Here is a 27,588-nt window from a genome sequence, read left to right as displayed (position 1 = left end):
AACTATGACAAAGAAGAAATGTCAGAATTTGTCAAATAAATGCAAGCCATGGACCATAGTTTTATTTGTTGCATTTTTTTGAAAAATACTTCAAAAACGGTTTTTAAAGATGTCATGTCTCAAAAATGGCATCGGGCCCAAACCTTGATAAATGAAAAAATGACACGCAAGATCCAATAATAGTTTATTTTTTTACTAAGCATATCGGGATAATAGTTGCACTACGATTAATGGTTTTCTATTCTCACAAAACGCTGGCTACAGTAGTTGCAGTAATTGTCACCAGGCCTGTCCAAATTTATGTAAACTCTTGGATGACCCTCAGAGCCAACGCCTCCGTCACACCAAGCTATTCTCTCAGTGACTTGTTTCGCGGGAACTTCAGCTACCAATTTGACGGCCCAGTTCGGATTAATTACTTTAGGAGAGTTCATAAATCGCGCCATCCTGTAATCATGGGAGTCCCATTTTTGCCCTGTATGGGTCAAAACATCTTCAACTTTGGTAGCCATGTAGCGGAGATTTTTCTTTTTAATGTTTGATAACGCGGCGCGTATCAATATATTATTCATGACCAAAATTATTTCAAATTCCGTTAATTATAATTTGCTTTGGTTCACCTAATTTATTTTCTTCTGAGAGTCCTCTTCTGAATGATTTCGTATTGATACAAAATTTTAGAACATACAGCATTTTGACATTGACACATTATATATTTTAATCAAATTAATAATTATATGGTTTTCAATTATCGTTGAAATGCTTAAACTTTCAGCCAGCTTTTATGGCCGATCCACACTCTCCACGAGGCGATACGAGGGAACGCGAGAGCCTCACCTCGCTGGCACTCCGCTTTCTGTCGATTTTTCGAGCGCGAGTCAAAAGACTCGAGAGGGTGAGGCGAGGGAGTTAACCACACTCTCCCGCTCGCTCACTTACAGCCAATTTCTTCATCAAAAGTAAAAGTCAAGGTAAAAGCTAAAGTAATGTCAATGTAAAAGTAACGGTCAAATACGTTTTTTCTATTCGTTTTGCTGTTACTTTAGTCTTGAAAAAAAGAATTTGACTCTTACTTTTACTTTTACTTCTGATGAAACTGGCTGTTAGTTGTTGACTATTGCCGAGTGAATACGCGCGCACCTTACGCGCTTATATTGGAAGGATCATAAAATAGATTACACAGTCACTTCAACTACGTTCATTTTGTACTAGACGTAGCAAGCAACTAAATAAATTGGAGAGTGTGGATGCTAGCACTCTTGCAGCCTCCGCTCACCAAGACTCGTGCCGAGAGCCTTTAGGAGGCGCCTCGCAAGAGTCTGGATCCACCATTAGGTTCAAACTTTATTCGCCTTATAACTTTAAGCCACTATTTAAAAAAATCATCTCGAGACGAGGAAACTAACACCTTCTTAGGGTCAATTCCCACTGAAAGAGCAGCGGCCGGCAGCGGCCGGCAGCGGCCGTAATTGCAAGGGATTGAGCGCGAGCGCGGCGGGCCGCGCGGCGCCGCGCGGCGCCGCACCGCGCCGCGCTCTTACATTTTCCGTGCTCTTACGGCCGCTGCCGGCCGCTGCTCTTTCAGTGGGAATTGACCCTTAGGCATTTTCACAATACCTATCTACTATTTTCGTACCAAAACTGCTTTGCCCCATTGAATCCTATTGTCCTATATTTAAACTATCCTGAATTGTCATCAGCAAGTAAATCTATAAAAAAAATGTTGTTCTTAATTTACTTAGTCGATTTATGGTTATCGCCTAAGCTAAATGCTAAAAATTAGATTTGATCAAAAACATGAATTTGGAACACTACTGATATGTCAACTGTCAAACGTAACTGGACGATTCCTTTTCTTTTGTCAAAATAGGCGGAAGGTACTAACAGATGTAGAAATCTGATTTTATTTATGTAATCTAAGAAAATAATAATGTTTTAGAGCAAGATTTCAAAATCTCTGTGACTCGTTGACCATGTGCCATCGTTATTTTGTTTAGTTGGCGAAAAGTGATGGAACAAAATTAAGATAACCTAAGTGCTAATATTGTGTCTTGTTTTAGGTAGTGCTTCAAGATGTTGATGCCTAAACAGAATCGTGTGTCGATCTATGAATACCTCTTTAAAGAGGGTGTCATGGTAGCTAAGAAGGACTACCATGCGCCCAAACATCCCGATCTGGAGAAGATTCCTAACCTCCAAGTTATTAAGGCTATGCAGTCACTGAAATCCAGAGGATACGTCAAGGAACAGTTTGCGTGGAGGCATTTCTACTGGTAAGAACTTGCATTTAAGCTTAACCAAGATTTGTTTACATTCAATTTGGTTCTGGTCTCTATACAAAGATATATATAGAACAAATTGGAAACATTTTAAATGTAAAATGTTTCCAATTTGTTCTATTGAAGAAGACACATCGTTGATTTTTTAGACTACATGTTTTCTTCACACGTCTTTAGATTTATGATAGCAGAATTACTTGAAATTTTACTTACAACTATGTTTTAGGTACCTTACCAACGAGGGTATTGAGTACCTGAGGATCTTCTTGCACCTGCCCCCTGAAATCGTGCCCGCGACCCTCAAGCGCTCAGTGCGCGCCGAGACAGTCCGCCGCGGCGCCGTGGGCCGCCCCGACGCGCCCGCTCGCTCCGCTGAGGACCGCTCCACGTACCGCAGGGCTCCCACCACACCAGCTGCCCACGACAAGAAGGCTGATGTTGGCCCTGGTTCAGCTGATCTTGAATTCGTAAGTTCGATATGATTAGTAGCCTACTTATTTGCTAGCTTACTTATTGTGAACTATTGTTCACAAAAAAAAATTGCAAATGTTTTAAACATTATGTCTATGGTAAATATGTCTGTTTCCAAATAGACTGAATACTTGCTATCAACATCAATTAATTTGGCATGCTATTTCTTAAATATAAGCGAATAAATTTAATTATTAACATGTCCATTTTTCTTTGACTTCAGAGAGGAGGTTTTGGACGTGGCAGGCCTGCACCTTAATTAAGTATAATAAAATAACATTCTAAATTGATGTCTTTTATTTATATCTCACAATGGCCGGAGAGCCTTCCATCTAGTTAATACTAGTGTTATTAACACCTTAACTCATGAACAACTGAAATAGTTCTATATTTTCTTTGATTTGTTAATTTGTTATAAATATCTACAAAACAAATATGTAAGGCCATATAAAATTTGCCATTCATGAGTTATGAGAAAAAATCGGCCAAGTGCAAGTCGGACTCGCGCACGAAGGGTTCCGTACTGATTTATAAAACGGACAAAAAAATCACGTTTGTTGTATGGGAGCCCCCCAAAATATTTATTTTGTTTGAGTTTTCAGTATTTGTTATAATAGCGGCAACAATACATCATCTGTGAAAATTTCAGCTCTATCATGGTTCATGAGATACAGCCTGGTGACCAGACGGACGGACGGAGGAGCGAAAACAATAGGGTCCCGTTTTACCCTTTGGGATAACGGACGTACAGAACCCTAAAAAGTACTTCTGTACTCAATAATAAATCTATATAAAAAAATGAAACCCGCTTTCCGTTGTCACGACATAACATGAAAACGGCTTGACCGATTTGGCTGAAAATTAGAGGGGAGGTACCTAACTTAGACCCGGAAGGTTTTAGAATAGTTTAGTTTATATAGTTTTTGTCACCATCCGGCTACGGGACGCGGGTGAAACCGAGGGCGAAAGCTAGTCAATTTATAAAAAGATACTTCACATATTTGGAGACGAATATGGGAAGTCTACTGAAAAAAAATTAAATCACTACCAAGGGGCCATGTTAGGCAACAAAACCAAAAAAATCCTAATTAAAATCTCTTCATCCTTGAAGAGACAACAGCCTATATGTCGCATCAGAAGCTAGTATCGCTATTCAATAGGTAGATTTCCTGGCAACTAGGAAATTTTCCTGTGTTACCCCTGTAACACTTTTGTTTCGAAGATACCAATGTGGGTATCACAGGTACCTATGTACTGAACGCTCTAAGCAGCTGTTGAATTGCTACTGACAGGATTTAGCTGCAGCCCGCCATTAAGTATTACGAGATCTGTCTACGAATAAAATCCCGAAAGAAACAGAAAATAATTTATTCAAAATATTCTACACAGTTCCCTAGGTAAAATTCACAGTTGGTAATAATTATAATTTTACATGATTTTATTAAGTCAATAATTAGGATTGAACTTTAGGGTTTGGTGGTGTTGGGAACTCTCCTAGCTTAGCCATGTAGTACTGGTGAGCACGGAATGGCCTCAGTTCCCAAGGCACCTGCTCTTCCATGCTCGTCAAACATACGCCAAGGTCTTCCAGTGTTGGGAGGCTTTCGTCGACTACGTCAGATGTAGCTTCCTGTAAAACAAGTACAAAATAGCCATTAATTAGGTACTTCTACCGACATACTTATTAGTATAATTCTCTTTTTCAATATACATTGTCAATTTGTCATTATAAAGATTTTGTAATTCAAATATAGTCCGATAAAATTTTAATTCGAAATATAATTATATGCGATTACATATTATAAAGTGTGTGAAGGACTTAAAAAAAAACATTATTACCGCGAATGATTCTTTAAGAATGTTAAATTAGGTAAAACAAAAAAGACATTTTATTTTGAATTTCCTGCTACCAGTCATGCATTCAATTTTTGTTCCTTAATTTAAACCTTTCAACATTTTCTTTCTGACGGTACGTTGCAAGAAATTACATGCAGAGGTGATTAATTCGAACTCAAGTATAAGATTATTTATTTAATTCGGTAACAAATTGAGAATTGATCAGTGCAAGCACTATTGTTTATGACAAATGCGAATAAATTCCGGCGCTTTTGTATTCAGCTGCATTCGATCCGACTGAACCGTCGAACCGCCGCATTTCAAAACAGATCTATTTTTGATAAGGGCTAGCCGTAAGGCAGGCGGATGAATATAATCCTACTGCGACAGCTATTTTATGCATCTAAAATAGTCGAAAATATGAAAAATAATACCTTCTCGAGTCCCTCCCAGTGCAAACCGCCCAATGGGTAGGCAGGTGAAATCAGATTGACAAACAGAACCTTCAAAGGGAAGAAAATAGGATCATATTTCATGTCGTAGCGTTTGTAACCCCAGTTTTCGTCTTTGCGCATCAGGCCGTAGAACCAGTCGACCAAATCTGCCAGCAGGTATCTTTTAGGTCTGTAAATAAATTTGGGTTTTATATAAACAAGAAATAATATTATAAGAAAAGTTTGTTTACTGCTACAGCTATATAGGAGTAAACTTTTAATGCAAGAATGTTACCTGTAAGATGGTGGCAGGTAGGAGAGTATGGAAGCAGCATATATATAAAATTGGGATATGAACTAGAGGATGATGATGATCAGAGTAAATTTTTTCTTGAAATGAATAAAAATCACCCACAAATCAATTGAATATATTAGTGTGAGTTTCAAGTTGCTGCACAATTATGTATTGCTATTTCTACTCTACAGGATTTTCAACTTGATGGAAACTGATCACCATAAGTATGCCTGATTGCTTCAAAACAACATAGTAATGCAATACTGAAATAAAGTTCTAAGGATAAAGGTGTACTAAAAAGCTTACCCAACAGCCTGGTATACTTGGCATTTAGTATCTGGATCACGGATAGCATTCACAATTCCTTGTGCCACATCAGACACAAACACAGGCTGCTTGATAGTTTCCTGACCATTCTTGTACAAAGGCAAATATTCTCCATTAATGCGCGCAACCGAGGCAAAAGATCTGTAATCAAATTAATAAATATTTACAACTGCTTTAATTCCTGATGATTTATAAATATGTGTAAATAATTAAATTAAGTGACAGTTTTCAATTTCCCTTATCCTTGGGCAGGCCCGCCGCTAGCAGTTTGTTCGCCCGCGTGCAAAACTGATTATGCCGCCCTACAACTACATATTATACTGGGCTTTGTCAAAAATGAAAAAATCGTTAAGCACACAAAAATACCCCAGCAAATTAAAAGAAAGTATCGGAAAAAGCCGCTAGCGCAGCGAGCGCGAAATTTTTTGAGTTTTGGGACACAAAAGTACCCAAAGCGGTTAAAGAAAAGCACTATAGGTAAATTGGAAAAGCCGCGAGCGTAGCGAGCGCGAATTTTTTTGAGTTTTGGGACACAAAAATACCCAAAGCGGTTAAAGTAAAGCACTATAGACAAATTGGAAAAGCCGCGAGCGTAACGAGCGCGAACTTTTTTGAGTTTTGGGACACAAAAGTACCCAAAGCGGTTAAAGAAAAGCACCATAGGTAAATTGGAAAAGCCGCGAGCGTAGCGAGCGCGAATTTTTTTGAGTTTTGGGACACAAAAGTACCCAAAGCGGTTAAAGAAGAGCACTATAGGTAAATTGGAAAAGCCGCGAGCGTAGCGAGCGCGAAATTTTTTGAGTTTTGGGGCACAAAAGTACCCAAAGCGGTAAAAAAAAAGCACTATAGGTAAATTGGAAAAGCCGCGAGCGTAGCGAGAGCAAAATTTTTTGAGTTTTGGGACACAAAAGTACCCAAAGAAACCGTGACTGAAGCGAGCACCAGTGATTTTTGTCACTTCGGTGCCTCAACTTTTTGGAGGACTGAAAAAGTAAGCGCAGAATAAATTAAAACGTGCAAAGAAAGAACCGCGAGCGAAGCGAGCGCTTTTTTTCTAACTTTAAAGAATTCAGAGTGGAGAGGGTTGACAGTCGGACTGTGTCACCTCGCTCAGTCCCGTGGCGATGCGTGTCTCGGACCTGCACTGCGACTGGTAGTGAACCTAGGCTTTGCAGATTACAAAAGCACTCTCCGTGGATGGTCCCTTTTGCCCGTGCCATCCTGGTCGTGCAGATATGTGCCGACCGAGATGGCGCCCCCTAGACGTGGTACCCGGGGCGGACCGCCCCCGCCTCCCCTTTACGCCGCTACTGACGTCCGTGATTGAAACTATAGCTAAATTACTTAGTCTCTGCTGGAGCATTATTGATCTTAAATAGTTTTTAAAAATGTTTTATTTTGAAAGTGATTTTTCAACAGATGCTACTGAAACCGGCAGTGTAAGTAATATTCTTAGCGCTATTGCTGTGTTCGGAAATATTGAAATGAAATAATTGGTAAAAAGATATTTCGATTTGCCGCCCCCTAGGACGTGCCGCCCGCGTGCGGTGCACGCCATGCACGCCCGCTTACGGCGGGCCTGTCCTTGGGTACAATTTATTCACTTAAAATTTAAAGCAATGGAGTAAAAAGAATTAGCATGATTTCTTTTAACATTAATATATTTTCATAAAAATAATCCTTACCTCAAGAACCTATCTTCAGAACCGTAGATGTCTGAGGCACGTATTATGGTTGCTGTCGGGAACTCTTCTCGTACGGCACACTCTCCCCAGTACTTGCTGATCTTGTACTTGGATGGTTTCATCAGCACCAGCGGTTTAGGGTTAGGGGATGCATTCAAGTAAGATACATGGATGAATCGGTCTACTCCCATCTCTCGGGAAATTCTGTGGAATAATAAACACAAGTTTTTATAAAATAAAATGATTTGTCAACCAATGACTTAAAAAAATAGGTTATCAAGAGATACATTGATGTTTATAATATTTAAGTTTTATGTGCTTATTGTGTAAATGGTTGTTGTTTAAAAATAAGTACTAAATGATGGAGTGATTAATTTTAATGATAGAAAATTTATACTCATTCAACTATTAATCTACTGCAGGTGAGGTAAAATAAATGCAATATAATATTTGAGGAAACAAAGTAACACATAAATTATTCTTACCTTGCAAGACGTCTAGGGCCATCCACATGAACATCCTTGTACTTGAAGTTCTTAGTTTCATAGTCCCGTCCCACTAAGTTGATGACAACATTGGAGTACTGCACTGCCTTAGCAATGGACTCCTCATCGCGGAGGTCAAATGGAGTGAAGAGAACCTGTCCCAAGTCCCCGGCTACCTTCAATCTCTGAGCATCATAGTAATCACCCCTGTAGGGCAGGATCAGCTGAAATGTAGTTTTGCCTTCATAAATTAAAAAAAAAGGGAAAAATATTTAAACGCACAGTTACACTTTATTAAAACATTGATTGAACTAAACATAAATAACCTTTCTGAAATGTCATAACAAACATTAAACATCTTACCTGTGTTCCACACTTGCCCAGCTTGTTGATCACATAACGCCCCACAAATCCAGTGCAACCAAACACAGTTGCTACAATCCCATTGAAGCTGGCACGGCCGCCAGTACCTCTCTTGTAAGCGGCCACATTCGGCTTACTGCCATCCGAGCTGTATGCGGCCGACTTGATGTAAACAACGCCCAGAGATCCAGTACCAGCTGAAATTCGTCATACAGAAGTTCAAATCAGTGTCACCTCCTATCTTATCTGCGCATTATTATAATTCATGTAATTTTACAACGACATGTAATTTTCAAATGTAACTAACACTTCTACGAGCTTTTAACCACATTATGTAAGAGTAAATTCAGCAAATGGAAACAGTTCCATGATGCTCATCGAAACTTACGCTTGATTTTCGTGACGAAATGACCTGTTAGAGCAGCAGCTGCCATTTTCAGGCCAATAATACAGTGCTTTTTATAAATATAAGTATTCGATTCCCATCAAGGGAAAGAAAAGAATCAAAATCACAAATTCAATCAGTCGCAGATAAACGTCAAATTCTATAAGTTGACACTTGCTTCACAGCTGTCGCTGTCGCAGATGTAAATGACATTGGCTGACATCATAGACCAGCCAGTCTATTTACTGCTAACACATACCCGCACTAGATCGACGGACGATCTACAAAATCGCAAAGTGGCAAATCTGGTGGAAGCTTTTGTCCAGCCGTGGACGTCTTTTGGCTAAAACGGCGCTTACACATTGCCATGTGCGTGTACCGGCTAGAGTAAATGGAAAACGATTTCATTTAGATGTCTCTCAATGGGCTGTCAACGAATTTGTTAATGTCTATTGTCATTCTGTTTGAGCTGTCCTGTCAATTCTGTCATTCATGTTTGCTAAAGATAATCCATTCATTGACTCGAAAGTATTTTTTGGGTTTTGTGAAGTGTTTATTTGAATAATTAATTACTTCCTCTTCAAGAGTTGACGCTTGTATGTTTCTCTGATTATTTCATTTATTTATACCTTTGCCCGTAAGGACAAATACATAGTTTATGAGGTAAAAGTGCATAGCAGAAGAAGACGAGAGAAGATACTCCAACAATGGAAGAACGTGAAATAGAAATCCTCAGTGCCAATGATAAAGTAGAAGACGTCCGCCAAATTTTACAACATTTTCTGAAAAATGTATGGGTTGCATAATTAGATTAGAATCAAAGGAGCCGACTTAATTAATAAACTCGACGTATTTACCTGTTTTCATTTTTCAGAATGAAAATGCTTTCAATTTTCCAAGTTTGGCCGAAAAGAATCAGAGAGCTTTGTTGTGGACAGCTCTATTCCAACGTTTACAAGATAAGTCATCTGCACCAGTTCACGCACTCTGTTTAGCCACTATTAGGGTGCTCAGGTTTGTGATTGTCCACATACTGAAATTGTAGAGCTATTTAAAGGTATGTCAATTTGTATTAATAATTTGTTAATATTACAGCCGTGACAAGTCAGATCTTGAAAATTTGATTTGTGAAAGATGGATAACGACACTCATAGAAAGAGCTGGGCTGTACAACTTTGAAGCACTTGATGAAGAGTCTATGGTGCCCCTGGATCTCATAGAGAAGGATGTGGCGGTTGAAGCGCTCAAATGTCTTTGTAATTTGACATACAACAGTGAAGTGGCTAGAGCCCTTTGTGCCCATACTTCCATAGCCCAGGGTTTGGTAGCCAGGCTTAGAATCTACAAAGATATACCCTTCAAGGAGGAAATTATGCTGTTTGATTTGAAGTTGCTGTTCATTTTGACTGCTTTAAGACATGACATAAAAACTAAAATCAAGGATGAACTACATGGAATGGAGTATTTGATAAATTGTCTAGATGACATATTGACCGAAGCTTCCAGCAAGGCTGAGGACCAGGCTTCTAGCAGCAGTGGCTTGGTTGAAGGAGCCCACCACTGCTTTCTACAGGTAACAAATACTAAGTCTAATATAATTGACTCGGATGATGTGTTTTTAGCTTTTTCCTTTTAACTTGGCTAAAACAATCCACATTACTCATGATGTGACCTTTTTGAATGTGTGTTTTCAGTGGACTAACAACTTCAAGCTATTATTTTAAAAAGTGATATCATAAATAGATTTAAAGTTTAGTATATAGTTTTGCCTCAAAATTGTCTGGTGAACAAAACATTAATTACATTGTTATTCAGGACAATCAGCAAGCTATCATCTGTGAGATCCTCAAGACCCAGTTTAACCTGATCCTGCAGTCTGGCTCCGAGGAGCCTGCTGATGAGGTGGAGGAGGCCATGTACTTGAAGTTGATGCCGGTTATGACTGCCCTGCTGTATGCTCATACTTATAGCGAGGAAAAGTTAATGGAACTGCGCAGTAATATCGCTAATTTGCTGACAAGGTAGATATTTTTTTGTAGATCTTTTCAACACTTTATTGGTTACTTCATTAGTAAGTTAAAATAAAAATGTGTTTATCATCTCTTTCAGTGTCCCACCAATGTTTTACCCCTTCTTGACACCAGAGTTGACCCCTGGTGAAAAGGCACAATATGAATTTGATGGCAGAAACATGGATGCTTTGCAGGCACTCATACTTTTGTTACAATACAGGCTGACCATTACTACAGTAAGTTTTCATTATATTATTTAGTTGAGGCAATTTTCAGCAAGATTAATCATTGTAAATGTCTATAATTTTGAATTTTCAGAGTACAAAGAATCAGTATGAGAATCTGTCCCCAATCCTGACGGTGTTGAACAAGAGTTCCCGCGGTTGTCGTTCTCAGAGGAAATATCTCCGTCAAGTGGTGTTGCCGCCATTGCGTGACGTGTCCCGACCGCCCGAGAAGGGCAATACTCTGAGGAACCAGCTTTGCAGGCTGCTGACAACACCAATCTCTTCTGTTAGAGACTTGGTTGCAGAGTTTCTGTTTATCTTGTGCAAGGAAAAGGGTAAGTGGATTTATGAATTAAATTGTTGGATTATCAAAATATTGATGAAAGTATTTACCCTTTTTTTGCAATTTGAATGAGGTCAAAGTTGAGATAAACTAAGCATGTTAAAGTGATTGTTTTATATTTTTTCAGTGCTACATCCTAAATGCTTTTTTATTTTTTTTCCCCTTATGATATGGCCCAATTCCACCCAGCATTGGAATTCTTTTATAGTATGTTTAGAACTGTGACTTTTTCCAGTGGGTCGCATGGTGAAATACACCGGTTTCGGCAACGCGGCGGGCCACTTGGCCCAGAAGGGTCTGCTCAGCGGTGGGCGCAGCGGCGACTACTCCTCCAGCAGTGATGACTCGGATACTGAGGAGTATCTGGAAGCTCAGCCCCACATCGACCCCGTCGTGGGCTGCACGCGACCACCACGCATCAATCCCTTCGAGGGAATGTCTGACGAACAGGTACGCACAGACATTTTGGACTCTGAAAATTGTTCATGTCTATTACTTACATTATTCTACAATTATCCCTCATAACATGTGTTGATATGTTCTGAATCGTACTTAGATACAGTTATTTTACCATTATAGTTTAACAAACCAAAGTTACTTCGCAATATGTATATATACAAGGATCATAAGGAAATTATAAGTATATGAATCATTCCTAATACCTCTCATACCTAATTTATTTACGCATACAGTTGCCCCTGAATAAGGACAATTACAATAAAGTCTTGTCAATGCTGCCTTGGTACTTAGAACAAATCCAATTAGACTCATAATACGTTTCACTATTTCGTTACAGTTTTAAATATTAATTCGCATATTTACTTTTACAGAAAGAATATGAAGCGATGAAATTGGTGAACTTATTCGACAAGATGGTGTCGGATGGCGTGATGAAGCCTGCTCGTATAGGCCCGGATGGGCGCCCGCAAGCCGTCGAACACGTGCTTGAGCTCAGGGAACACCCGCCCAATAGACCGCAGTCCTAAGCGAGTGCGATGGTCTCGAGGATTCTAACACGCCGTACCATATCACAACTCTGATGCTCACTGTTTGAATGGTATAAGTTTTACGAAGGAGTATCGAAACGATGCGATCATGAAAAATCGTTTTCTTCCTGGCGACGTCAGACACGTATTAATGTAAGACCACTTGATTAAAATCTTGTGCTGCTGTCGAGAACAAATGGGTTCAATTGACTTCCAAAAAAATTTTGCTATTAAATTAGGCATTCGGGATATCTAGAGATTTTTCAGTAAGAGAGTTTCTTCTAGTTATAGTTCGGCCATTCAGAGAATGCGTTCCTGACACGTCGCGATTGAACTGACGACGTAACTTTGCAATGGCGTTGCAGTTACGATAAAAATATTTTTGCTGGTTGTTTACCGTTTTAACAATTGAGGAGCATTAAAACAACATTATTATATCAATAATCAATGAATGTAGTTACGTCGTCAGTTCAATCGCGACGTGTCAGGAACGCATTCTCTGAATGGCCGAACTATAGTATTTAGTATTTTAATCCTCAATTTAAATTCAATAGTTGGTAGATTAAAGAGTTTTTATTGAATTAACATACATTTTGGTATGATGTTTACTTGTTTCTTAAAAACAAATGAAAGCCGGATCTTGTTTACGTGGGGTACAGAAGGTATAAAATATCGATTTAGCTTTATATGAATAGGAAAATGGTATTAAGATTTTTTTTTACATACTATTATCAGCTTTAGGTAAGGAACTTATAACAGTTATAACAACTGCAAAGGTTCCACGTTTTAAAATGAAAATCTTGTGTGATATTTAGTTTATTTGTTATTTGTTATTTTTCAAGATTTTTTTAATACCAAGGGCCATTTTAATGTTATTAAGTAAAGTAATGTATTTTTTTACTATCAGATTCTATTTCTAAGTAGTGAAAAGTTGAATAGTATCCTATTGAAAGTTTGTTGTGACTAGCTGACATAGGGACCTGTAGTGGCCTAAGTCATAATGTCATATATTTTGTGCCATTAGTAGTAATTATTATGTATTTCATTATTAATAATCTGAATGATCAAAGTATTCCATCATTGTAGTGTTAGTGCTATGTAGCTTATTAGGTATATAAAGTAAACTAGGTAATCACTTGATTTCTAATATGTATACCTAACATCGATGAAAATGTTCTAAAAAGTTATATCCAAGTAGCTTTATTTGTCATGAAAATTGAGAACTAGATAATTTTACGATCTCAGTACTTGTAGGTATTGAATCAGTAACCATGTAGATGTACCTAAGAATTTTCTTATCACCAATGTATTAGAAATATTGTGTTTATATAATATTTTAATCTAAGATTTTAATATTTGATATTCATTTATTTATTAATGAAATAAATTATATTTAGAAACTAAATTATTATCTTGTTTGAATTTATAGTTTAACACCTAGTTCTCTTTCAGTGACTGATCTCACTCTGAACTGACTGAACTCATCCTTTCAAAAAACAGGAATAAAGGAAACAAAACTACTTTAAAGGAACTCATATTTTCATCCCTACATAATGGCGATATGTACGCATTTTCATTCTCGCCTATGTACCTATAGCGCTATATGTACTACAAGAAGTTGATACAAATGTCGGCAGTGCAGCATTGATTGATGGCTTGCACAATAGCCGAGAGAGCACGAGCGCATCCGCGCCGGACAGCGCGCGTTGAAAATCAATTACAAGCAATTAATGGGTAAGCAAGCTCACCTATAGCGACTGGGAAGAGTAAGAGCGAAAGGTCGTATGTCCGTGTAGTTCAGTCCCGGCGGCAATCCAGTCGCCTCTCGCAGGGCGGGAAGATAGGGCGGGCGTCTGTCGCGCTCCGAACGACAGCGCTCAACGAAATCGCGCAAAATGAAATTAATGTAGGTATCATTCATTATATTCCAATTATAACACTTCAAATTGAAACAATACACAGTTTAACGTTTTTAAATGATCCTTTAGAAATTGAAAGTGCGTCTGGAGAGAGGATATTGACCTTCCTTTGTTTAGTTATGACAAAAAGTCCATAATGTTATACATTTTCCGCGGATGTTCTGTCTGAATGTTCAATTGGGGAATCGATCTGTTGCACTTTTGTCTAGTATAGGTGCATTTGCGTGAATTCGTACTTTTTGGTTTTATAATTTGTTTTTAGGGAGTTACAATACATTATTCTTAAATTATTTATCAAAAGTATTATAAGTTTTGAATATTAGAAAAGAATATGAAAAGATATTATTATTATATTCATGTTTTCTATTTGAGAGAATCTTTCCTAAGTTCTTTTATGGTACTTATTGCGTTTGTTCCCGAATTTCCTATAATAACACGTACTTATATAATTATCCAGTTGCTTAAACTTAAAACTTAGGTACCTAATAGTTCTTTATCAAAAAGTACATTCTGAGATGTCTTTATCGCGAATTGTGCCTGAAAGGCGGGAAGTCTACTTAACCGAAAAGAAATTTGAAAGATTCTTGATTATAAAAGTTCATCAAAAACAGCTATGATTAACGCACTTTTTTGTCCGAGATGTTTTGCCTTCGCGATGTTTCAATTTAAAGCTATGGCTGTGGGTATGCAATTTTTTTTGAATACCTATTATTCCCTATCCAAAAGTTATGAATCAGGCTTCTATAATTTGTTCGAAATGAAACTTTTCTAACACTTAGTACCTAAGCTAAGTGTTTTTTGAGGATGTACTATATGTTTGTCCATGTTAGTCTTCTGGCGACGCTGTCGTTCGTATCATACGGATGGGCCGCGACGACAGCGGCGCCGCCATGTGAGCGAGCGCCGGCACATGCACCGCCCGCCGACGAACACTACAGCATCAGCGTGTCTGGCGAACCTGATCTTTTTCTACCTGGAGAACTTTACACAGGTATGATGGGACCATTTGTTATTAACTTGTGAAGTCACTCTTATTTCTTGTTTTAGGTACTTCCTTATGTACGTATACCCTACAGCTACTACACCGATATCCTACTAGCCTATACTCCCTTGTGAACTACCTACCTACTACCCCTGTTTACTCGCTTATGATTTTCTTCCTTATGTACTCTCCCCATGTATCTAATCCCTTGTTTACCCTCCCTATGTACTTCCTCATGTAGGTGCCTGAATCTTTCATAGGGAATGTATGTGAAACAGCCATATCGCATGGATGGATATATCCTTTTTTAAGGACTGGATCCTACCCTCGTATGTAGAGACCCATTTCCTACATAGAATTAAAATGAAAATATTTTGTTTACTCTATAGTGTCGCTCCAGGGTGTGGACAGTGGACAGGGTCCCACGCCTTTCATAGGTTTCACAATATGGGTCGAGGTAAAACCTGACCAATCAAAGACGGAGAAGGGTTCCACTCCACAGAATGTGACAGAAGCTTCTAACCTGACGCTGGGTACGTTCCAAGCGTATGATGCACAGGCGAAGATACATGAAGTTTGTCCTCTAGCCGTCGATAATGCTACTGCGCATCCCAAAACTGAAGTTCAGGTGAGATCTAGAGTAGAATCAATTTAAAATGCTTTATAATAGAAAAATTGTATCTGTCAGTGGATGAGTCTACAAGGCCATACTTGATTTAGCTTTCCTGGAGGTGGCGAGTGAAAACCTGGGGCCTGGTCTGAATTTAAAATCCGCTGATCTTTTACCGAATTTTTTTTTATGTAGATCTTGGTGATTTCTGTATTATTTTTTCTGATTTATTTCGAACAATCAAATTAGGGTCCTGATGCCACCTGTAAAAATAAATGGTAACTTTCCCATGTATTGTTGATCATCTCCCGACACTGGTGATCATCAGGTTGCGGTTTTTAGGTGATATGGAACGCACCAACGGGCGTGAACAACGCGGGGGCTAGTATGTGCGTGCGGGTGTGCGCTCGCGCCGGGCCGCACCCGGGCGGCGCGGGCGGCTGGTCCGTGCTGGCGCGGGAACTGTGCGCGGCGCCCGTTGCGCCACATTACTCTGCCAAGCTACCGCCCATTTTGGAGCCCTGCTGTGCTTGTGACGAGGCTAAGTATGAGGTAAGTGGAACAAAATTAATGGCGATTTATACATATGTATTGAAAATTCACTCCAGGAAAAAAGTAGAGAGCAGGGACAGCACTTGTATCTCTGCTTTATTGATCTGGAAAAAGCCTATGAATGTGTCCCTCGCGAGGCCCTCTGGAAGGTGCTGAGAAAGTTGGGGTGTACAGAGAAGTTCATAAGACTCCTGCGACTCCTGCACGATGACATGCAATGTTGTGTAGCGGTTGAAGATGACCAATCGAGCTTCTTCTCCGTCACCTGTGGAGTGAAGCAAGGTTGTGTCCTGGCTCCCACATTGTTTGCATTATATTTCGCAGTTGTAGTCCGGGAAGTATTGACTTCTTCTCCTGAAGGAGTTCGTATTCGTTATCGGACTGACGGCAAACTTTTCAACCTGAATAGACTCAAGGCGACCACAAAGGTGTCCTATGCACATATACAGGACATTTTGTATGCAGATGGCCTCTGTTTCGTGGCTGAATCCCCTGAAGTCCTGCAACAGCTAGTCACGAACCTTCACAAGCAGTGCTGTACATTTGGTCTAAAAATCAGCATCAAAACGACAGAAGTGATGTCTTTAGACAATTATGCTTGGTGAAGATGTGCTGAAGCAGGTCGATAAATTTCGATATTTGGGGAGCACTATAACATCAAAGTGCGACCTTGACGCCGAAATCAATAGCAGAATTGGTGCTGCAGCCGCTGCTTTCGGCAAATTCGACAAGAAGGTCTTCAGCTCCCATGACCTAAAGATATCCACAAAGGTCTCTGTGTATATGGCAGTTGTGTTGCCTTGTATACTCTACTCAGCGGAAACATGGACACCGTACCGACGCCACATCAAGCAACTAGACCGCTTCCACCTCAAATGTCTGCGCAAAATATTAAATATCCGTTGGTTTGATCGTGTGCGTAACACAGAAGTGTTGAGGGAAGCCAATGTAGGTGGCATTGAAGCATACCTCATGAGGAGACAGCTTCGTTGGTAGTATAGTTGTAGTATCCGGCATGTACGCAGTACATGCGCATGCCGGATACTAGAGTGGCCAAGTGCATCCTCTACTCCGAGTTGCAGGAGGGCAAGCGGAAACGTGGCGGACAGCTGCTGCGATACAAGGATGTGCTGAAGCGCCACATGAAAAGCTGTTCCATTGACCCGTCTCAGTGGGAGAATCTGGCATCCAACCGCAGAGACTGGAGAAGCCGCGTTAAAGCCAAAGTCTTTGACTTTGAAGCACGCCGGCTTTCTGAGTTGGATGCCAAACGAGATGAGTTGAAAGCTCGACCACCTGTAGCTATCAACTACAACTTTGTGGCTGGTACCCTGACATGTCCGCAGTGTGCGCAGACTTTCACGCACAAAATTGGATACTCCAGCCACATGAGAGCACACGCACGCCTTTAGGGTCGAAGTGGTCGCCGTTGCCGAAATTGGCGTGGAAGATTATTATTTGTATGTCTCTTTCTGACCTCGGGACTACAGAGTCCCGGATTTTTGGAAGGCGAACGTGGGGCCGAAGCCAACACGCTGAAGTCCTTTTGAGACAACTTTAATGAAATGGTAACACAAAACCGACGATTATCCCTGTATACACTATAGAAATGTACCCAAGGACAATCCCCGGTTCTGTGCTAAACTATTGCTAACTATGGATGAAAACTACTTAGGCTATTGTGATGGGATGCTAATGGACTAGGAATGGGGAAACTACGGGAACTATGGCACCTGCCGATGACAATGTATTAAATACATGTTAAAATGGCAGGTGGAGACTTGCCAACTCACTTACTGGGCCCCCGGGAATCAGTCACTGAAAAGCAACAAGAGGGCAACAGGGACATGAGCGGCTGAGAAGGGTGAGGATACCTCGGCGGACTTTAAACGCAGATCACGCGCTCCCTGTGGGTCCAGCATCACCGGCCCACTCGCCACTTACCACGAGGCACCTACCCTCCGAGCAGGACTAACCTTGCTCTAGCGACTCCACTCTGACCGGCCGATGAAGGCAAGCCAAGAGGCGGGAGACCTATCCCCCGTCATGCTTCACTCCGGCAAGCCGGAGGTGGGGGACAGTATACTCTCCCTGGAGCACTCGGATATATAGCCCCGCGGGGTCGCTACTCCCCGTCATCCGCCTCAGATGCCCTGCGATTATTAAAAATTCATAGCTATCATTAGGTATGTAAACCTATACGAGGCTTTTTTCCTACTTACATTTGCATGAGTCAGCTGGCAGTACTATATTGTTGTGACGCTGGACAAACATTGTTGAGGCCTTTAATAATGTAGAATATCGGCAATCGGCAACGTAAGGTAATCAAAGATGTCTCAAATAGAAATTGGTTAACTACAACTGAAGAAAGACCAAGCTACTAGTTATACCTACTAAACGGAAATTATGGATGTCCAGGTGATCTTGTCATTGACATATATCTTGATGATCTTTACAGGTAACTTTTGAATGTCTCTGGTCTCGTAACACGCATCCTCGTGAGTTCCCGCCAGAGAACGCTCACGCTCACTTCGGCGATGTGATCGGGGCTTCGCACACAGCCCAGTTCCGAGTGTGGCAGGAAGGACGAGTGGCTAGTCCTGGCGTCAGGAGACTGGCTGATGATGGTACCACTGTCGCCTTGGAGAAGGAGCTAAAAGCTGAGGTAATAGCTTGTTTGTGCCTATCTAAAAGTGCGGTGGTTAGCCTTTTTGAGGATTCAAAGTCGAATGGCTGCAATTTTGACAAGAGATTTAAAATTGAAAAGGACAGACTGTTAACCTAGATATTTAATTCCAGAGCGATCACATAAGAACAATAATCAAAGCACGCGGTATATCATGGCAACAAGTGGGCGGGGCTGGTATACCGAACACGTTTGCCGTATTCCGAGTAGACGCGAAGCATCATTTGATGTCCCTTGCCGCTAAACTTGCGCCTTCTCCCGACTGGATAGTTGGCGTGTCGGCTTTGGAGTTGTGCAACGCAAATTGCACGTGGAGCAAGTCGGCTACTATACCCCTGTATCCTTATGATGCGGGAACTGATAATGGAATTAGTTATACGGTGAGTAATAAGAGAGTAACGGCCTCCTTCTCCTTTGGACTTTGGGTCTTATGACTTTGTAAATTCATTTTTATTGCAATCCAGTCTCATCGAAACCCCACGATCCCAGCGGCACCAGTTAGGGCTTTACGACCTGACTGGCCGCGTGACGCGCGTTCACCCTTCTACAGCACGACCGGTGAGATGAGGCCCTTCGCAAGGCTGAAGCTAACTCGACTGCGGCTCTACGAAAAGAGCTGTGATGGAACAGGTAATGTGGTACCTAATACTTAAAAAAAATATTGTGCTTTTTACGCCTGAAACGCAGGACTACCTAGTTCAGGCAATTACCTCAGATAAGATAAATAATATTTAATTAATTTGCTCATGTAAAAGTGTGATTATGTTTTTGAAATAAATGATTTGATATGATTTGATTTATTTACAAAAACTTCATGATTGAAATGGATATAGAAGGAGAACAAGAACGTTCGCCGGAAGACAAGCATGGTGTGCATGGTGCGCACGGAGCACACGGACCGCACGGAGCGCACGGGCCGCACAGCGCAGCACCCCCGGGCGGGGCCTGCGCTGTGCACGCGTGGGGCGCGTGGGGGCCCTGCAGCGTGTCGTGCGGCCCGGGCCGCGCCACGCGACAGCGGCACTACATGTGGCCCACTCGTGCCCATGCTGAGGCTTGCAGGGTGCCGCTTACTGACTACCGCCGCTGTCATGGACCTAGGATGCACTGCAGGTATATATGACTATGTAAAAAACGACCTTATTACGTCATCTGAGATTGTTATAATCATCATCATTATAATCATCATCAACTTTCTAAGATGTTTTGGTTTCCAGTTTCAACGCATGCAGCTGAACATAACTGTTTTATATGGAAGGGTTGCCTATCTGACTTCAATACAGTTCCCTTAGCTACCCTCTTGGTAAGCCTGGTTGTCAGAAAAAACCGTCCATAAAAGAAATATGTTCAACTTTCAGAGCCCCATCAGAATACGAGCCTGACCCAGCGGAATCAACAGGCCCCTGTGCTGTGTCCAATTGGTCGGAGTGGTCTCCGTGCGAGGGGTGCGGGGTTCGAGCCCGGGTGCGGCACTACGTGGCCCCACGGGCTTTCAAACGCTGTCACATCGGGTACCGAGCACGCACCATTCTGAGCCAAGCCATGCCTTGTGAGATGGGGCCTTGTCAGAAGTAAGACTTTCTTTACTAATATTGCAAAGGATAAGTTAATAAAATAATAATACATAAGGTAGTACATAAGTGGGTACATAGAAGCTGTCCATAGGGATAGTACATAAGAGAGAAAAGTAAGATAAGTGAGTGTATATTTATAGGTTATGGGTTCAATATGGCTGTTCTATTAAGTATTATCATTTTATTTGTTTCAGGCCTCCTCCAAAATCAAATATAAGCGCCTTTGATTGGTTCTTTGTGGTATGTTTTTTTGTGTGTTAATTAGCTCCTATCATAAATCGGACGGTCCAATCTTTTAAGTAATTGTCGTAGTCATTTGGTTGGAATAGCCGTCCAATAAAACTAATTTTAAGCAATTGGCTGCGACATAGCAGAAGAACTCGTGGCTAAGTTAAAGCCACGCGGATCAATCGGTCATAAGGTAAAGCAACACTTGGCGTGGTCGATCCGTAGACATGTGACCATCTTGTCATAAAGCGTTCTTCCGTGTTTGGTAGGCACGATAAACTGGCGGGTCCCGTTTCATTTGAACATTTTTGGCAGTCGTCACGGGTACTCAGAAGCCGGAAACCTGTCTTACCGTAGGACACAAAATCAAATTTTAATTACTTCTATGTTTTTTTTAATGAACTTTGTTTTCATTTAATTTAGATTTTATTGCACATTACTTCTATGTTAGGTGGGGTCCTCCTTGGTGAAGTACCTAGTGTGTTTTGTTAGGACTCGAGTCGCGGCTCATGCGCGGTGACGGCGTGGGGCAACTGGTCGCCGTGCTCGGCGCGCTGCGGGCGCGGCCGGCGCCTGCGCACGCGCCTCTACGTGCTGCGCGGCGCCGCGCGCCAGCAGGCCATGACCCGGCGCCTGTTCGCCCAGTGGAGCCAGCGGTTCATGGAGTTGCAGGCTCTTGTGAGTAGGGTAGTGTGTAGTTGTTAGGACTCGACGCGCCTCTACGTGCTGCGCGGCGCCGCGCGCCAGCAGGCCATGACCCGGCGCCTGTTCGCCCAGTGGAGCCAGCGGTTCATGGAGTTGCAGGCTCTTGTGAGTAGGGTAGTGTGTAGTTGTTAGGACTCGACGCGCCTCTACGTGCTGCGCGGCGCCGCGCGCCAGCAGGCCATGACCCGGCGCCTGTTCGCCCAGTGGAGCCAGCGGTTCATGGAGTTGCAGGCTCTTGTGAGTAGGGTAGTGTGTAGTTGTTAGGACTCGACGCGCCTCTACGTGCTGCGCGGCGCCGCGCGCCAGCAGGCCATGACCCGGCGCCTGTTCGCCCAGTGGAGCCAGCGGTTCATGGAGTTGCAGGCTCTTGTGAGTAGGGTAGTGTGTAGTTGTTAGGACTCGACGCGCCTCTACGTGCTGCGCGGCGCCGCGCGCCAGCAGGCCATGACCCGGCGCCTGTTCGCCCAGTGGAGCCAGCGGTTCATGGAGTTGCAGGCTCTTGTGAGTAGGGTAGTGTGTAGTTGTTAGGACTCGACGCGCCTCTACGTGCTGCGCGGCGCCGCGCGCCAGCAGGCCATGACCCGGCGCCTGTTCGCCCAGTGGAGCCAGCGGTTCATGGAGTTGCAGGCTCTTGTGAGTAGGGTAGTGTGTAGTTGTTAGGACTCGACGCGCCTCTACGTGCTGCGCGGCGCCGCGCGCCAGCAGGCCATGACCCGGCGCCTGTTCGCCCAGTGGAGCCAGCGGTTCATGGAGTTGCAGGCTCTTGTGAGTAGGGTAGTGTGTAGTTGTTAGGACTCGACGCGCCTCTACGTGCTGCGCGGCGCCGCGCGCCAGCAGGCCATGACCCGGCGCCTGTTCGCCCAGTGGAGCCAGCGGTTCATGGAGTTGCAGGCTCTTGTGAGTAGGGTAGTGTGTAGTTGTTAGGACTCGACGCGCCTCTACGTGCTGCGCGGCGCCGCGCGCCAGCAGGCCATGACCCGGCGCCTGTTCGCCCAGTGGAGCCAGCGGTTCATGGAGTTGCAGGCTCTTGTGAGTAGGGTAGTGTGTAGTTGTTAGGACTCGACGCGCCTCTACGTGCTGCGCGGCGCCGCGCGCCAGCAGGCCATGACCCGGCGCCTGTTCGCCCAGTGGAGCCAGCGGTTCATGGAGTTGCAGGCTCTTGTGAGTAGGGTAGTGTGTAGTTGTTAGGACTCGACGCGCCTCTACGTGCTGCGCGGCGCCGCGCGCCAGCAGGCCATGACCCGGCGCCTGTTCGCCCAGTGGAGCCAGCGGTTCATGGAGTTGCAGGCTCTTGTGAGTAGGGTAGTGTGTAGTTGTTAGGACTCGACGCGCCTCTACGTGCTGCGCGGCGCCGCGCGCCAGCAGGCCATGACCCGGCGCCTGTTCGCCCAGTGGAGCCAGCGGTTCATGGAGTTGCAGGCTCTTGTGAGTAGGGTAGTGTGTAGTTGTTAGGACTCGACGCGCCTCTACGTGCTGCGCGGCACCGCGCGCCAGCAGGCCATGACCCGGCGCCTGTTCGCCCAGTGGAGCCAGCGGTTCATGGAGTTGCAGGCTCTTGTGAGTAGGGTAGTGTGTAGTTGTTAGGACTCGACGCGCCTCTACGTGCTGCGCGGCGCCGCGCGCCAGCAGGCCATGACCCGGCGCCTGTTCGCCCAGTGGAGCCAGCGGTTCATGGAGTTGCAGGCTCTTGTGAGTAGGGTAGTGTGTAGTTGTTAGGACTCGACGCGCCTCTACGTGCTGCGCGGCGCCGCGCGCCAGCAGGCCATGACCCGGCGCCTGTTCGCCCAGTGGAGCCAGCGGTTCATGGAGTTGCAGGCTCTTGTGAGTAGGGTAGTGTGTAGTTGGTAGCATTCGGAGTGTTGGGCCTTAGTAAAACCTGTCAAAGCCATCATAATACTATCTTGTATGTCTCTACCCGACCACGGGACTACTGAGTCCCAGATTTTTGGAAGGCGAACGTGGGGCCGAAGCCAACACGCTGAAGCCCTTTTGAGACAACTTTAATGAAATAGCGACACAAAACCGACGATTATCCCTGTATACACTATAGAAACGTACTCAAGGACAATCCCCGGTTCTGTGCTAAACTATTGCTAAATATGGAATATAACTACTAGGGCTATTGGGATGGGATGCTAATGGACTGGGACTGGGATAACTATGGGAACTATGGCACCTGCCGATTATTATTAGGACTGCCTCGTTGGTCTAGTGGTCGCAAGCGCGGCTGCTGTGCTCGAGGTCTCGAGTTCGATTCCCGGGTCGGGCCGAAATCGCTTTGTGGGTTTTCTTAAACTTTCACAAAGCAGCCCGTAGTCTGGAAGTTGGTGATTGATTCACCCGTGCATCGGAGAGCACGTAAATGTCGGTCCTGCGCCTGATCTCTTTCCGGTCGTGTCGGATTGCCGTCCCATCGGATTATGAGAGTGAAGGAATAGGGAGTGCACCTGTGTCCGCGCAAATGCTCGTGCACTAAAATATGTTCTGCGCAGCTGGCTGATCTCCTTAAATGAGAATAGCCGCCGTGGCCGAAATCGGCCGTTTACGCCATTATTATTATTAGGATTTAATGTAAAATGTTATAATTGAGGACGTTATGCGTATGTGACCATACCATACGTTCGAAGCTGATGAAACAGGGAGGTCACGACCCTCAGCATTGAGGAATTACGACGCAAGGAGGAGGAGGATGCGTAAGTAGTGGTAGTCTTGAAGTGAGGGCACTGTAGACCTTACTACAAGATTCATCAGCCATTAGATAATGCCACTAAGGTGTTTATGTCATTGACTTTAGATATACAGTATCCAACGCTAAGCAGGTGTAGAATTAATTTACTATTGCATATGTATTGTAGCCGTATATCCAAGAGAACTCAACGGCGGAGGACCCGGAGATAGAGAACGAAGTCCAGGAGTACATCGAACGCTGCCAGTTTACCCTGACGCAGCAAGAGGCGCTCTGCGACGGAGACGACATCAGCTGCTTCAATAACACCACTCCGCTAGGTAAGTTTTGTAATTCCGTTGTTATTATACATACATGTTTTGTTTTTTGAGGTCCTTAAACTTTTTTATCAATTATTTGGAGTAAGTGTTTGTGGAAATCATGTATAGCAGTTCCTGTGGCTCCTTATGATTGCGACTGTAGTTACAGATTATAGTAAATGCAAATCAGACATAATCATTCTCTATCGCCGAAAGCAGGCGGTGGTATGCGGAGGTATTTTCGCAGCAATAAATCTTTTATGATAAACAACACGTCCTCAGACATTTACGATAAGTCTTGTGAAGAAAATGTAAAAAATCATCATCATCATCATCAGCCTATAGCAGTCCACTGCTGGACATAGGCCTCTCCAAGTGCACGCTACTGAGATCGATTTTCGGCTGCTCGCATCCAGCTCCTGCCAGCCGTCTTGCGCAAGTCATCACTCCACCGTGCCTGAGGACGTCCTACACTACGTTTGCCGAGGCGTGGTCTCCACTCTAGAACATATTCCCTAAAAAATCATATTCCCTATTTAATAACTTTAAAGATTTCTATATCTGTTAACCTTTGCTTCCCCTCTCTAACTTCACCAGAAGTATGCAAGTTACCGATGTCAGTGGGCCACTGCCGCGGCTACGAAGAGCGCTGGTTCTACGAGTGGGCCAAGAGCACGTGCGAGCCTTTCGGCTTCAGCGGTTGTGGAGGCAACGGGAACAATTTCCGCACAAGAGACCACTGTCTGAGAGCTTGCATGACCAGGATCAACACTACGGAGGAAAATGGTCCGTATTCTTATAGGCTTTGAAATGATTTTTGCTCGTCCTTTAGCTCTTAACATATGGATTAAAATATTGCGAAATCTTACAGGGTTTTGACTTCTTATGAAAGGTTATCTTATGAAAATATTCAGAAGAAATTATTGACACCTACATGTGCATGTGCTTTTGGGGATAATTTGTTATATTTACTTTTTTGGACACCAAGAAACCACATCACCATTTTCCCAAAATTACCTGTTTTGTTAATCAATTTTGTTCTTAGCCACCACGGTTGCAAACGAAGCGACTGCTGCAATGAAGAAGTTGAAGCCGACTCCTCCCCATGAGGATAACGAGGTGATCCAGAATGATGGCCCACCGCTATATGGCAAGTAATTGTTCACTTTATACTTTATGTCGTCTTGTGCATTGCATACCATTGAAATCTATTGTTATACGTTCTCATTCTATGTATGTGTCATGTTTGAGTCTTGGGCAATCGAATGTTTTTCTTTGTTTTCAAACTTGTTCTTGGGAAGAAAATCGGAAAGTTGTGTGCTACCGAAAAATCTTGAATGTTTCAAAGTTTTTATTCTGGAGTTCATATTTTATGTCAAACGTAGAAACTAGGGGTTTCTTAACCTTTATTGAATGTTTACTGGTACGTTAATGTTTAAAAATGGACTGCACGTTGCTTTGAATGTCTTGCAGTCGTTAGCTTCATTGAGTGTCAGAAAATGTTTCAATTTTAGCTTGATGGGATGCATTTACATACCTATACATTTTATTCTTCTCCCTATTTGCTCAAAGAGGGCTTAAAAAGCGCAGGCTACCATCATGAAGGACTACACATTTTCGACCTTATTTCATCGGCAACAGATTTGACATTCCTTTGACAGGCTGAACCGTTTTGTGCTTCGTTTCTTTATATAATCTTGATACTTGATGTACGTAGTTGTTTAGCAAATATATGTTGTTGGTGAGCAGTAGAGGCGGTAAGCTGCGAGACGGGGCCTTGGTTGGGGTGGAGCGAATGCATCGGGGATTGCGACTTCGCTATCAAACTTAATTATAGGCTGGTTGTGGTAAGTTACACTTCTATCCTATTCCCCCATCTTTCTTATGAATGTTCTTGATGTAACCTAGTCAAAATAGACTTGACCCTTGCATTAATTCCCAGAGAGAAAATTCAAAGTGAAAAGTGCCCATCGATCACTGTGTGCTTAAAACTTAAAACATATGCAAGGTCAAAGGTGGTTTCTTTTCATTTTATGTGAATGAGCAAAGCAATGTTCAGTGTTTAGATTTCCTATACAACGCTTAATCTGCATACTTTATTAGTGTTAACATTATTTATTTTCAAGCTTATCGCTATTTTACAATTGCGATAAGCGAGTAATGATTATTTTGCTATCGATTATTTCCTATTAGGCGGTAAATTTCTCGAGGTTTTAATTACTCGCAACTGATTCAATTTAAAAACATTTACCTAACCACCGTGACGTTAAAAAATTCGGGTTTAAAAAAAGTTACAATGACAATTTGTGGGAAGTTTACTATTTTGTAGACCTCATCTGCCGCTTTCCATCAAGCGAGATCGAGGTCAAGAGTTGACCCATACTACAAATAAAAAAGTAAAAAACTGTGATTCTTTTTATATGACTTTTTTATAAGTATGCGGAAAATAATCACGGGATTTGGTTTGTTAGCCTAAAGGTGCGCGCGTAACTATTTATTGGATTTATGTACCTAGTTGGGAAGTACCTAGGTACTTTTGTTGTTTAAGAACTAGTTCTTTATGTCACTTTTTGTTCCACAGCGTCCTGGAAGAGGCTGTCGTCGTCTAATGAAAAGTCGGTCGTGTCGGCCGGCCCACTGCCGCAAGTCGGCCAACAATTCGGCGACCGCCGAGCAACTTAATTACGACGACGATTAAACATACTTAACCAGTTTAATAACGGCTGCAGACTCACGCGAGAAGTCTGGATTGAAAAAGTATTGTGCGAGACTCGAAAAGGTGTTAGAACAGGCGAGGCCGAAAAAAAAGACGAATACATTCATGCATCTCGGGTGTTGTCGGAAATTTTCGGGAGATTTCGGAGAATTTCGTCGTGACTCTGTGGCCCCTACAATAGTAGACTATACTTATTGAATTCAATAGTAGCTCAATATTTAATAACTCTTGAAATAATCAATAATGTAACGTTAGTCAGTTCTATGAAATAGTTGTCAATTCTGATCAAATAGAATCTCCTATTCACTAGAATAAATTCAGTAAAATAAAGGTCTTGTTGTTGTAAATTGTTGTTTTATTTTGTACCTACATTCAATTTAAATGTGTCTCAAGGAAAGCCGAAGGACCAATTGACCACCATTTATTTTTGACAGATACCGAAAAATGTAGGCAGCCTGCCTTGATGAGGTGAATTAGCTGTCCATAAGTTCTAGTTGCGTTAG

At 42.7% G+C, this 27,588-nt stretch overlaps 4 protein-coding genes across 5 annotated transcripts; 3 read left to right on the top strand and 1 right to left on the bottom strand.

Moving 5' to 3' along the window:
- The first annotated feature begins 1,732 nt into the window (after positions 1-1,732).
- LOC124632728 (40S ribosomal protein S10) lies at positions 1,733-3,036 on the top strand. Its single transcript, XM_047167682.1, has 4 exons — positions 1,733-1,877; positions 2,061-2,273; positions 2,506-2,746; positions 2,974-3,036. The coding sequence occupies exons 2-4, from the start codon at positions 2,074-2,076 to the stop codon at positions 3,007-3,009; spliced, it is 477 nt and encodes a 158-aa protein (XP_047023638.1). The 5' UTR covers positions 1,733-1,877; positions 2,061-2,073; the 3' UTR covers positions 3,010-3,036.
- Positions 3,037-4,102: 1,066 nt separating this feature from the next.
- Positions 4,103-8,742, bottom strand: LOC124632346 (NADH dehydrogenase [ubiquinone] 1 alpha subcomplex subunit 9, mitochondrial). Its single transcript, XM_047167146.1, has 7 exons — positions 8,564-8,742; positions 8,176-8,372; positions 7,813-8,036; positions 7,328-7,531; positions 5,622-5,783; positions 5,021-5,210; positions 4,103-4,380 (listed from the first exon to the last, which is right to left on the bottom strand). Exons 1-7 carry the CDS (start codon positions 8,607-8,609, stop codon positions 4,204-4,206), a joined length of 1,200 nt encoding a protein of 399 aa, XP_047023102.1. The 5' UTR covers positions 8,610-8,742; the 3' UTR covers positions 4,103-4,203.
- Positions 8,743-8,818: 76 nt separating this feature from the next.
- On the top strand, positions 8,819-13,533 carry LOC124632345 (synembryn-A). Of its 2 annotated transcripts, none has more exons than XM_047167145.1 (9): positions 8,819-9,156; positions 9,435-9,574; positions 9,656-10,133; positions 10,376-10,581; positions 10,670-10,808; positions 10,891-11,134; positions 11,378-11,592; positions 11,973-12,415; positions 12,645-13,533. In XM_047167145.1, the coding sequence occupies exons 3-8, from the start codon at positions 9,759-9,761 to the stop codon at positions 12,126-12,128; spliced, it is 1,335 nt and encodes a 444-aa protein (XP_047023101.1). In that variant the 5' UTR covers positions 8,819-9,156; positions 9,435-9,574; positions 9,656-9,758; the 3' UTR covers positions 12,129-12,415; positions 12,645-13,533. The 2 variants fall into 2 exon arrangements, with proteins under 2 accessions (XP_047023101.1, XP_047023100.1); XM_047167144.1 differs by having other exon boundaries at positions 8,819-9,351.
- A 431-nt stretch (positions 13,534-13,964) lies between these two features.
- On the top strand, positions 13,965-27,432 carry LOC124632502 (spondin-1-like). The gene is made up of 16 exons (XM_047167361.1): positions 13,965-14,034; positions 14,878-15,038; positions 15,419-15,657; positions 15,982-16,191; positions 18,650-18,856; positions 18,991-19,257; positions 19,342-19,507; positions 19,711-19,990; positions 20,236-20,448; positions 20,646-20,691; positions 21,172-21,357; positions 24,240-24,390; positions 24,967-25,155; positions 25,415-25,519; positions 26,122-26,216; positions 26,951-27,432. The coding sequence occupies exons 1-16, from the start codon at positions 14,024-14,026 to the stop codon at positions 27,065-27,067; spliced, it is 2,643 nt and encodes an 880-aa protein (XP_047023317.1). The 5' UTR covers positions 13,965-14,023; the 3' UTR covers positions 27,068-27,432.
- The last annotated feature ends 156 nt before the right edge of the window (positions 27,433-27,588 follow it).

This window comes from Helicoverpa zea, chromosome 8, assembly GCF_022581195.2.
Source record: "Helicoverpa zea isolate HzStark_Cry1AcR chromosome 8, ilHelZeax1.1, whole genome shotgun sequence".
In the NCBI taxonomy this organism is placed as follows: Eukaryota; Metazoa; Arthropoda; class Insecta; order Lepidoptera; family Noctuidae; genus Helicoverpa; species Helicoverpa zea.
Note: the sequence above shows the minus strand (reverse complement) of the source record. Positions and strands in the feature narration are given on the sequence as shown.